Source organism: Micromys minutus (assembly GCF_963924665.1).
Source record: "Micromys minutus genome assembly, chromosome: X".
NCBI lineage: Eukaryota > Metazoa > Chordata > Mammalia > Rodentia > Muridae > Micromys > Micromys minutus.
In genome coordinates, this window is record NC_137970.1 from 48266470 (window position 1) to 48279074 (window position 12605).

General features: G+C 43.7%; 1 protein-coding gene across 1 annotated transcript; it reads right to left on the reverse strand.

The window, feature by feature from the left end:
• Window positions 1-232: 232 nt before the first annotated feature.
• RPS4X (ribosomal protein S4 X-linked) lies at window positions 233-3250 on the reverse strand. Its single transcript, XM_080910363.1, has 6 exons — window positions 3173-3250; window positions 2723-2903; window positions 2437-2534; window positions 1452-1623; window positions 807-964; window positions 233-422 (listed from the first exon to the last, which is right to left on the reverse strand). Exons 1-6 carry the CDS (start codon window positions 3197-3199, stop codon window positions 321-323), a joined length of 738 nt encoding a protein of 245 aa, XP_080766489.1. The 5' UTR covers window positions 3200-3250; the 3' UTR covers window positions 233-320.
• Between the last annotated feature and the right edge of the window lie 9355 nt (window positions 3251-12605).

The window sequence follows — 12605 nt, forward strand, 5'->3', positions numbered from 1 at the left end:
TCACTGATTTCTTAAGTTCACTGATTTTCTTGGCATATACCAAACAAAGTTCTGGGTTAGAGTATCAATATTTCATCCAAGTTGCATGGGCAGGGCTAGAAGTCTGACTTACCCAGCCAAACTCATTAGAAACATCCAGGACTTGCTAGGCACTAGAAGATCTATTATGTTATAAACACCAACACATTGTTTGGGGGGGGGGGTAAAAAACACAAAACCACAAGTAGTTTCACCATGCTGTTTAATCTAGCATGTTGCCTGGAAAGCCTTCTATTAGCCAGAGTACAAATACTCCTCCAGCGTGTCTCCTAGAGACCATTTCACCCACTGCTCTGTTTGGCTGCTAGTCTCTTGTCTCTCTCTTCAGCAATGGTGAGGCGGATTCCTTTTCCTCGAGGAAGAGAGATCCATGGCTTGTTGCCCTAGAAAAAGAATGAACACTCCATCAGCAGGACAGCACTGGGCACAACTGTCATCTTATTTACCAGAACCAAAGCCATGCTAGCTGCTGGGCAGACTCATACCAGCTGTGGCCATTCTATTTAGTCAACACCCGCATCTGTAAAAACCTTCATACTTAACACCAGCTCACTCCACTATGTAGTAGGCACAACGAGGCCACACCCAACAACCATTTATTTCTAAGAAAAATACCCACAAACCATGTAAGGAAGATTTATTCCATTACTAGCACTGCCCGTGTGTGAATCAAGCTCATAAGACTCCTTATTTCTATTGATTCCAAAGATGCCCAGCACTGTTCTCCGGCTTTCCATAGAATGCTGAGAAGGGAGATCCAAACTTACCTTGCCAATAACAAAAATGTTGGACAGCCGAGTGGCAAAGCTGTTGCCATTGGCATCTTTCACATGAACCACATCAAAAGAGCCGGGATGTCTCTCTCTATTGGTGATTACACCAATTCTTCCCAAGTTAGCACCTCCAGTCACCATACACAGGTTTCCTAGGTGAGAAGAAACAATCTGCTTCAAGCACAGCATACAATAATCACTAAAGTAACAAGCTCAGGGTAATGTTTGCTGAATTTGGATCAAGTCCCAGGCTCAATCACCAGCAATGCAACTGCCAAGTCAACCTAGCCCTTCCCCCAGTCTAAATTCTACAGATCTATAGCCTCAAGATCCGTTTCACTCTTCAGTTACACCCACTATGAGCTACACTTCCAGTCCTCTTTATTCTAAGACGGAGTCCCACCTGAGTTGCTCAGCTGGGTCTTCAACTGCCGATCTTGCTCAGTTGGTAAAAGTTTTACACGAATATGTAGCTTTATACCTCTCTTCAGCCACTAAGACTGTTCTATGTTCTAAGCTTTTAGACCAGTGAAAGTGATGTAATTCCCCCAAAGAGCATGCACTCAAGCCCTAAGTGATCCATAATCCTCAAACTTACACCTGGTCTTACAAGTCACCCAGGGGACAGATGCTGCTTACCTGTGTCAAACTTGATGAAGTCAGTTATTTTGCCTGTCTCCAAATCAATCTGAATGGTGTCATTCACCTTGATGAGGGGATCAGGGTATCGAATAGTACGAGCATCATGGGTCACCAGATGTGGGATTCCTTTTGTGCCCACAAAGATCTTTCTCACTTTGCACAGCTTGTACTAGAAGTATGAAAGGGTTAAATACATTTAATTATAGCTCATATATACCTTATTACAGTTTTTGGGCCAAGTCCCTGGCTTCAAAATTCACAACCACATTGTGCATTTTGCTCCAAACAGCAACTGTTATTAGCAATTTGTCTATCAATTAGTCCATCAAGGATTTCAATTTGGTGTGCCACTCGATATGCTTAAATTCCAGTGGCCACGGGACATGCCCTTTAGCCTACCGACAACAGTGCAGCATGTAAGAAAACCAGAAGCCATACCACCAACTGAATCAGCCTTCATTAACAGCCATTAATCCAAGAAGCCCTAAGCCTATGTGCAAAGCCACCTAAAACTGAACTAAGCAAAAACAGTAATTAAACCAATGCCCTAAAGATTACCAGTTTCTTGTATCAATACCCCTAACCTATCCGAAGTAAATAAAGGTAGACCCACAAATGGAGACATGGCAACATGCCAGCTAGTTGACTCTATGTTCTAAGGAATACAAAATTCACTGCTCTAATTGCCACAAAAAAAAAAAAAAAAAAAAAAAAAAAAAAAAAAAAAAAAAAACCTCTCCATCCGATGATATCTAGCAACAGACCTTACGGAAACTCAAGGAGCCCGGGGTGTAGGTCAGAGACCAAGCATGTACTTGCCACGTGAGAGACATGGTAAAGTGCCCAGCACCAAAATAAGTTAAACCATGCAAAAGGTTCTCACTGAACTCCTTTCTAGGTACACAATTTTAATTAAATCTGCTGACCCATTTTACCTCCACTAATTTTAGGGAAAAATACCTAGTCCGCTTGCCACACTAACCTTGGCCTCCTCAGGTGTAATGCGATGAACAGCAAAGCGACCCTTGGTGTCATAGATCAGACGGAAGTTCTCTCCAGTTTTGTCAATGCTGATGACATCTGATATTAAAGAATAAGGTTACTCGAATAACCCTCATTACACCATGTTAAGGTGGGGGGGGGGGAATTTTATGACCCTACATAACTTTGAATAGTTTGAATTTTCTCTGAACTGTAACAGCCCAACGGAGATTCTGATCCAGTAGGTATGAATGGGAGAGATTTGCCAAGTAACGAAATTCACTCACCCATAAACCCAGCAGGGTAGGTTATGTCGGTCCTGACTTTCCCATCAATCTTAATGAATCGCTGCATGCAAATCTTTTTTACTTCATCTCCAGTCAGGGCATATTTAAGTCTATTCCTTAGGAAAATGATCAGAGGCAGGCATTCCCTCAGCTTGTGAGGACCAGTGGATGGACGAGGAGCCTGTAAAAAGTTTTAAAACTGTCATTTTAGGAAAATTACTGCACCAAAACTTGGGTTATTTCATGGGAGGGGGGTTTAGGAATTTTTCTTCTCCAAAAGATGAGGTCTGTTACTTTAAGAACTGAGCTTGTGTCCACATCAGTGGAACACATGGAGTAAATGAAACAAGACATATCAAAATTGAGGTAGGACACAAGTCTTTAGGACAGCCAAAGACTCTACATGCAGCCCCACAAATAAGTTTGATAAAGGTTTTACACAATACTTACAAACACGCCAGTCAACTTATCCAGCATCCAATGCTTTGGAGCAGCTACGCGCTTCAGATGTTTCTTGGGACCACGAGCCTGAAGGAAGTTTCAAAGAAACAGTTTCAGGTCTCAAGAAAAGCCTATTGTGTAAATTTTTCAAAGAACTCACGTTCCCGACTAACAAAATGTGGGCCATATTGAAAGCACAGGGTCCCAGTAATGCGCAGGAAAGACAGATAAGCATTAATAGGCTATACCTAACGTTCGCACCTCAGCGATCCCAATTTTTTAGAGTTCCACCAGATATCTCCAGGCTGTTTTAAAGCCTGCTCACAAAGTGAAGTTCTTCCTGTGGCACGCTTGTGAATTACCCAATGCCTCAAGCCTAGAAGCACACCAGAAAATGGCCCAGGACCTTATCTCAACTGTTGATCAAAGTGTAGTGTTAGTACACGGCCATCTGGATATAAGGTTTCTGGTACAAAAACAAAATCTAACTTCTACACCACCACGTGTTTTGCTCCTTTGTATACTAAAGGGTTGATACAAGTTTCAATTTCGAAGGCGGAAGCATTCTTAAATGCTTTGTACATTTACTCGCTACACAATATAAAGTCCGTGCCAAAAAAATACAAATGGGCAAGCCAATTCTTTAAGCAGACCCTGCGCCCACCTGCCCCAGGCTTCAGCCTGCATTCCTGGGTCCTCGAAATTCCTGCCCAGGTGGAAAAGCACCTCTCCCTGGGCAAGGGGATGTGTGATCGAGCCCAAGGCCTTGCCCTCTGCGGCAACTTCCCACTCTAGCTCAGGTCAGTAATCTCCCTTGCCGCCAACCCCATCTCTGCCAGCCTGTAGCAGCACTGCCTTCGCCTCCACCCTGTAGTTGACCGCGGGAGCCCTGATACCCCGGACAGCATCGGTCATGGAGGATGGAAGCCGATGCAACCCAAGAGCTCGCTGTACCCCTGCCTTACCATGGCTGCGCTGGGAACGGAAAGAGGCTCGCCTTCTTCCGGCGAACGAAGAAATCAGGGTCGGAGGCTGCGCGCGCTGGAGCCTGGGTTGCTCCGCCCACTCAGCCTTTCCGAACTTGCTGGGACTCTCCTTTGCCATCTGCTGGTGGGAGGTCAGATGTCCCAAGCTGGGAAACTAAGGCTGGGAAAATCTCCCAAAAAGTTCTTGGGGTTTTTCCTCAGTCTATGGGGGTTTTCCTCTTCTATGTGTTGAGTGGTGAGTGCTGGGGATGTCCAGACAACCGCACCAGATACCTGCCTGCAAGGAGAATTCTACTGATGGTTGAGTGATAAAAAGATACATGTTGTTACTCGATTCTTATACAAAGTTTCTCTAATCTCTCCAGAGTTACCGAGCCACTCAGGCAGCCCCATACTAAAGATAGCTATGGCCTAAGGCACGTTTCTCTTGTTGCCTTTGGGCAGATTGCTAAGGCACTGAGCCATCCAGGGTGAGAGGGTAGCATCTCTGGTACCCTGTACATCCATTCCTGTAGAATGTAAGGGGAAGCGAGGGAATATTCCAGAACATCTGGTTTTACCTAGCCAGTGTATAGACCTAGCTATTCTATTTCCCTATTTTGAAGCTGTCCTTCATTCAGCATTTCCTGCTCTGAAGGAACAGAGCCTCTCAGTTATCTGAGGCCAACCGCGGGTCCACGAACTCTGCCCTTCATAAACCCCAAAGATCCAATCTCTTCAAACTATTATGAAGGGGTAATTTTTCTGCCTCTCCTCTCCATCTTCTACCTCCTCCTCTTTCTCATATGTGTGTGCAGTTGTATAATTATATATGCTTTATTGGCATCAGTGACTGCTAAGGAAGGAGTCGCTTTTTCATATATGTATGTATATAAAATAAACATAGTTCTTGAAATATACATACACCTTGAGACAGAGCTTCATTATGTAACCCAGGCTAGTCTCCGATTCATAATCTTTCTTCTGCAACCTGCTGAGAGTTGGATGTACAGGCAAGCGCCCCCGCAGTTTATATAGTGCTTTTTGTTTCTGTTTTGTTGTTGGTTTGGAGACAAATTCTCTCTAAGGCTAACTTCTAACTTTTGGGCTCAAGCAATCCTCCTACCTCAGTCTTCCAAGTGCCCAAGTGTACAAGCAAGCAGATTATATCTTTATTTTTAACTTTTGAGACAGGATCTTCTAGAAAGACCAGGCTGACCTCCAGCTTGAGATCCTTCTGCCTCATCTTCCCAAGTGCTGGTGAAATAAGCCAATCCAAGCCAGATTAAATTATATTAAATGTAGGATCATTGGGAAGCTGCTCTTGGGCAAGTTCACTAGCCCCAAGGACGTAGGCCAGTAGAGTCGCCATGGGAAAGGAGAGAGAGGGGAAGGGGAAGAGAGGAGAAGGGAAGGGGGGAGGGGAAAGGAGATAGAGGGGAAAGAGTGGAAAAGAGGGGGAGGGGAAAAGGGAGGGAAGGCCGGAAAGGGGAAGAGAGAGGGGGAGGGGAAGACCGAAAAGAGAGAGAGGGGAGGGGGATGAGAGAGAGAGGGGTAGAGGTGGGAGGGGAAAGAGAGGCAGCAAGCACAGAGAAAGAAGAGAAGGGAAGAAGAGAAATCGAGAAAGAGAGATCAAAATGTCTAGATTATACAGGGAGGAGCCTCTGGGGGAAGGGCAGCTCAGCTCCTGGGTTGGAAAGTTCAGGGTTGGGAGTAGGGTATGCAGGATAGGGTATGCAGGGACTAAGGATGCTGGGAGAACCTGGAGGCCCGGTCTGCTTTGATATGTAAAATATGCACCTCAGTCTCTTATCCCAGGATCTGAAACAAAACCCTGGAGTTTTGTTAGGCTTGTGCCCCTATGGTTGGCCTGTAGCTTTATTTTAATATTTAGCAATTGTATTGCATGTTTATGCATGCATATAATGTATAATAATCAGCTCAGAGTTGCCACATTTTCGCCTCTTTGTGTTAGAAGTATTCAGTACCCTCTCTACTTCCTACTTTGAAGCATTCAACCAGATAGTTTCAACCATCAGCACCATACAGTCCGTCCGTTCACCATCCTCTCTCCACCGTTCTCAGGTGCTGTTAAGCGCTGGTCTTTACTTCTTTGGGATTACCTTTTAGTGCAATTCATTTATTTTTGAGTCTTATTTATCTTGGTTGTGTGTGTGTGTGTGTGTGTGTGTGTGTGTGACTGTTTGCTGTCATGTAGTCTGTGCACCACACTTGCACGTCTGCTGTCCCTGGAGGTCAGAAGAGGACCTTGGATCCCCTTGAACTAGAATTATGCATAGTTGTGAGCTGCCGGATGGATGCTGAGAGTTGAACTCAGGTCCTCTACAAGAACAAGTGCTCTTAACAGCTGAGACATCACTCCAGCCCCTTTATTTTATTTAAAAAGAAATAGTATTGTATTGATTCTGACAAGTGTGCGGGTGCGTGTGATGTATTTTGGTTGTGTTCACACATGCTCACTCCCCCTTTATTACCCACCTTACCCACCTCCTGCTCCCTCTGGGATCCTTCTCCCCAATATGCCCCCTTTGTACTTGTATTTTTGCTGTTGTTTTGTTTTCTGAGACAGGGTCTCACAATATAGCTCCGGCTGGCCTGTAACTCACTAGAATTCACAGAATCTGCATCTGCCTCCTGAGCGCTAGAATTAAACAGCATGCTCCACCAAGCTTGACTTTCTCTTTCTAGTAGCAACACATGGCTACAATGGGAGAGCCCCATCTCAGAAGCAAAACAAAAAACTCCACAAAACCCAGACAACTAAATTCGTTTGTTTGAAGTTAAATTTTACTTGCATGTGCCTGGGTGTGGGTTTGTTTCCTAGACCATGGGCAACTTAACAGTGACAACATCTCTAAAGAAAAACAACTCTTTGGTAGCTATTAGCTCTGCAATGAAGGATGGGATCTTACCAGCCCCTACCCCATTTCATGCTGGAATGTTAATGACTGGATCTTTCACAGGTCTTGTGCAGAAAACCGCAGTTGCTAAACTGAGGAACATACTGGCCAAGTCGTGTCTAGAAGACAGCAATCCTTTCTGTCCTCTGGCTCTTAAATCCCAGGCCTTTCCACCAGCTTTCATTACCCTGGGGTAATGTGTGTGTGGGGGTGAGGGGAGAGAGAGAGGGGGGGGAGGGAGAGAGAGAGATTTTCTTTCCTTTTTTTTTTTTTCTTTTTTGAGACAGGGTTTCTCCCATGTCCTGGAACTCTGTAGACCAGACTGGCCTTGAAGTCACCGAGTTCCACCTGCCTCTGCCTCCCAAGTGCTGGGATTAAAGGCGTGCAACACCACGATCCACTGAGGCTGGCTCTTTCAAGACTGTGTGGACCCTATGATTCCTCAGTTTGGAATTGCCTGGAACAGTCCGATCCTTTTCATGGTACCTAATCCCACTCCCTAGCTTTACAGATGCTTACTTTATGGGATTTTGGGAGCTGCTAGGCCCTTTGCTTCGGACATTGTTTGGCTTCAAGCTGTGACTACGGTGTTTAAATAACAGAGTGGAAGCTAGCATGCCTTAGCTCCTACCTGTTGTAAGGCCCTTCTGGCTGGCACACCCTACTCACTACCCGAACTCAGGAAGGCCTGGGCTGCTCTTCCCTATATAAGCCAGACATTTTCATTACATGCTCTCTTTGTACCTTTGGGCCTCTTGGCTGCTGCACCTTTCTCCTTGCTCTCTCCTCTTCCCTCCCCTCCCCCATTTTCTCACATCGCCCAGCTCAGACCGGTCATGTCTACTCTGGGCTTCCCCAGATGTTTTTGCCTCTGGCTATGCCCACTCACACCTATCATAAACTTTCTCCTCCACCATACCTAGGAACAGTCATGTTCCTTTCCTTTCTTTTCCTTTTTTTTTTCATTCAGTGGTTAGTACGTTGTTCTCTTTGCTCCAAAGCTTAGCTCCAGCACTTAGTTCAACAGGTAGGAAGGAGTGATTGATTGACTTGTCTGCTGTCTTACTAAGCTGAACATCCCCAGGACAGAGCTCTCCTTACTCATTCAGGACAGCTGGCCTTTCACCACTAACAGAGAACTTGGCACTTCATCCCCTACTTGGTAAATAGTTACTGAATGAATAAATTTTGTCTGCAGCCTTTTCATCTTGCCATTCTACTATACTATTCCTCCCACATGGGCCCAAGCTCCTGACTTAACATTCTTTTTACCCATTAATAATCTGCAAAGGAGCGGAAAGAAAAAGAATTGCTTAGCTCTTCTCTCTAGATAGCGTTAAGTAGGAGGGAGAAGGAGTTTTCTTTGTTTAAAACTAAGGCAACATCTCTAGTAAATTATGTTAGGACTAATTATTGGAAAGGAGCAATTAAGTTGGGCATGATGGCACACATTTCTGATCCCAGCACTCTGCAGGCTGAAGCAGGCAGGAGGATTGCCAGTTTGAGGTTACCCTGGGCTATATGGTAAAACCCGGTGGCAAGAAACAAATAAAACAGCCAGGCACAGTTGGCTGAAAAGAGGGGATAAGACAATGAAGGTTTGTATGATTTTTAGTCTTGGGATCACTGAAGAGGGTGGTGCCGCTAATGGGATTCAAGGAAAAAGACTAAACATGGTGGACCATGCCTGTAATCTCAGCACATGGGAGGCAGGAGGAAGTGGATAAAGAGTTCAAAGTTATCCTTGTATGCTTAACAAGTTCAAGGCCAGTGGATTTTTTGAGACCTGGTTCAAGGAGAGGAAGAGGGAGGGAGAGCAGGAAGCAGGAGTTGATCTGATCATGGGGGTGAGGAACAACGGAGGGGTATCCACTTAGAGAGTACAGGAGAAATATGGTCAGAGCTGAAGTCTACATCAAGATCACATGGCCCATTAGAAGTGCTGGGGAGATGAACAGCCTGAGCTCTTGCCTCCCAAGCTTTTGGTGTATTTCTTTTTATACCACAGCTTGTCAAAGGACTTGAGGGACTCCAAACATCCTTTTCAATATTTTCTCTTCTCTCTCAATTTATATTTGTGCACAAATGACATTATAACAATGATAAAGGTAATTTGGAACATGGTAAGTAAATTGCAAACTGTGCCTCCCCAGATACTGTGAACACAACATCTGTCTTCATTTGCTCCCTCTCCTGTTCTTCTGATCAGTTTGTGCACATGCATGTTTTTACTTAATTTTAGTCCTAGCATTTTGTATTCTGCTTTTATTATATTAGAAACACGCTCTGAGTCAGTACATAATTTCCATAATTATCATTTTAACAGCTGCATCATATTCCACTAAGTGGTTACCCCATAATTAACAAAAGTTCTCTATTGTTGAACATTTAGTTTTCTTTACTTCCTTACATTTTCCTTATTAGGAATATTGCTATGATGAACTATTGTTATGTGTTGTTTCTTCTTCTTCTTCCTTTTTCTCCTCCTCTTCCTTTTCTTTCTCCTCCTCTTTATCTTCTTCCTCTTTATCCTCCTTCTCCTTCTTGGTTTTTCAAGACACAGTTTGACTGTTTAGCCCTGGATGTTCTAGAATTCTCTATAGACCTAGAACTCACAGAGATCCACTTGCCTTTGCCTCCCTTGTGCTGGGACTGAAGGCATGTGCCACCACCACCTGGCAAGATTTATTTTTTCTGTGCATTTGGTGTTTTTGTCTACATGTGTATGTATGTGAGGGCATTAGAGACAGTTATAAGTTGCCACGTAGATTCTGGGAATTGAACCCAGGTCCTATGGAAAAGCAGTCAGTGCTCTTAACTAGTGAGTTATCTCTCCAGTCCTGGAAAGGTTTTTTAAATTGTGATTTCATTCTGTTGGATTATTGCCTTAAAATAAATTCAGGGCTGGAGGGACTTCTCTGTGATTAAGAATATGTATTACTCTCTTTTAAACGTTTTTGATCATTTATTTTATGTGTATTGGTGTTTTGCCTGCATGTGTGCCTTTGTACTACTTGAGTACCTAGTGCTCTCAGAGGCCAGAAGGGTGTTTTGGATCTCCAGGGACTGGAAGTTACACACAGTTGTAAGCCACCGTGCAGATCCTGGGTCCTCTTGTAATAGTAACCAGACTTATTTTCAAAGTAGAGTTTTTGATTTTTTAAAAAGATTTTATTTATTTTATGTATGTGAATACACTGTTGCTGTCTTCACACACCAGAAGAAGGCATTAGATCCCATTACAGACAGTTGTGAGCCACCATGTGGTTGCTGGGATTTGAACTCAGGACCTCTGGAAGAGCAGTCAATGCTCTTAACCACTGAGCCATCTCTCTAGCCTGTAACTACACTTTTAACCACTGAACCATCTCTCCAGTTCAGTATGTACTGCTGTATTGGATGGCTGAAAACCATCTGTAACTCTAGCTCCAGGGGAACATTTCAATGCCTTTACAGGCATATACACTCAAGTGCTTATATATGCATGTGCATAATTACAAATAATAAATTAAAAAAACAAGAAAGAAATAAATAAGCAAAATAAAAAAAAATCCATTCCTTCAACCACCATTCATCGAATGTCTACTATGTGTCAAGCTCTAGTTTATGAACCAGGAAGACCTAGCTCTGGTTTACAGGTTGGATCTCGGATTGGACTTTAGCCTGTAGGTACACAATGCTGAGCGATGAAAAGACTCAGAGCTTAGCATCAGATTCATACTAAAGAAAGGTGCACCCCACTGCTCCTTGAAGCATGGCTCCAAGTAAGTATAGGCAGCATGGAGGAGTCAGGGTCAGGGTTACTGCAGCCATTCAAGCAAGTGAGAGGCCTATGAGACCCAGATCTGTGACTGGGACTAGAAAGGCAGAGCAGATTAAAAGAGACATTGTAGAGGGGATTAGGACAGGATCTGACTGCAGAGAAATGCACTGGGGGTGGGGGAGGCAGTGAGGGGCAAGAAAGCAATTAGGGTATTGCCAGGTTTCTGGTTCGCTGATTTACCTGAACTAGGAGGAGACAGAGAAGCATTCGTGGGAAGAAGGGCGGGAGATCAGCATGAGATGGGGGGCTGAGGGTAGAGCAATGCTTAGCTAGGAGGTATCTTATACACATAAACCTGAACTTTGGTGTGCAGTCTTGGTTGGAGGGTTGGGTTCAGAATCTATACATCCATGATGTGTCCATGGGAGTGACTGGCAATACCCAACCATTAAAAGGGAGCAGTGGGTCTAGGGATGTGGTTCTGCATAAGGCTCTTGGCTAGCATGTGTAAGGATCTGGGTTCTACCTTCAATACCACAAAACAAACCAGAACCCAAACTAGGAGTACTGTGCTAAAAAGCTTCTGACATTTTTTTGAGTGGCATCAGTGCATTGCCAAGAATGGTTCCCAGAGGATCTTTGCAGTTCCACCACACTGGTGCCAGCTCTGTAATTGCTTAAACTTTTGCTAATGTAATTTGTTTTAATTTGCACTAAAAACCATGCTAGTGACGTTGAGCATCCCACCAGATACTTGTTTACTCATTCCATTTTCTCCTGTGTGGAGTGTCCTTGGGAAACATGGGAGGGGCTCCGTCTATTTTCATGTGCTCTTTATGAAATACAGAAGTAAATCTTTTGTCATCTGTCAGCTTTCCAAGCTTAGCTTGAAGATCTACTAGATAGAAGATTCTATCTTTTTAAGGTTATTGTTTTGAAACAGTCTTACCGTGTAGTGAGATCTGCCTGCCTCACCGCTTGGGTTCTGGGATTAAACACTACTATTTTTTTAAAGCATATTTAATAAAAAAAAAGAAAAAAGCATATTTAAAATCTTTATCTCACTCTGTAGACCAGGCTGGCCTCAAACTCAGAGATCCACCTGCTAGGATTAAAGGCGTTGACCATCACTGCCCAGAGTAACTTCACTTTTTAGACAGGATTTCTCTATATATCCCTGGGTATCCTGGAACTCATTATGTAAACCAGGCTGATTTTGAACTCACACAGATCTTCCTGTCTCTGCCTCCCAAATGCTGGGGTTAAAGGCATGTGCTACCATGAATTTCATCTTTAACAGCTGAATAATACTCTATTATATAAATGTACCTCATTTTGGTTATCCATTTATCTATTGATGGGCATATAGGCTGTTTCCAATATCTGGCTATTATAATTAGAGCAGTAATGAACATGGATGAGCAAGTGTCTCTGTAGTAGGATGTAGAGTCCTTTGGGTGTAGTCCAAGAGTGGTATATGTAGAACAGGCTAGCCTCAAACTCAGAGAACCACATACCTCTGCCTCCCAAGTCCTGGGATTAAGGGCTTGCACTACCATGCCTGGCTTTGTGATCCCATTTTTAAATTGAGTTTAATTATTTGTTTTCTTGATGTCCAGTTTTCTTTTAGTTCTTTATGTATTTAATATATTTACCCTCTATCAGATGTATAATTGCCAAGGATCTTTTTCCATCCTGTAGACTGCTGCTTTGACTGAATGATGATGTCCTTTACATTACAGAAGCCTATCAGTTTCATGAGGTCCCAGTTATAAATTGTTGAGCTTAGTGCC

Bases quoted from the DNA above. Each gene is read 5' to 3' on its own strand.
- RPS4X (XM_080910363.1), bottom strand. From the start codon at position 3,199: ATGCTGGATAAGTTGACTGGCGTGTTT. The intron at 965-1,451 runs GTAAGCAGCATC...CTTCTCACCTAG, and splicing joins CTTCATCAAGTTTGACACAG to GAAACCTGTGTATGGTGACT. The intron at 423-806 runs GTAAGTTTGGAT...TTCTTTTTCTAG, and splicing joins ACATTTTTGTTATTGGCAAG to GGCAACAAGCCATGGATCTC.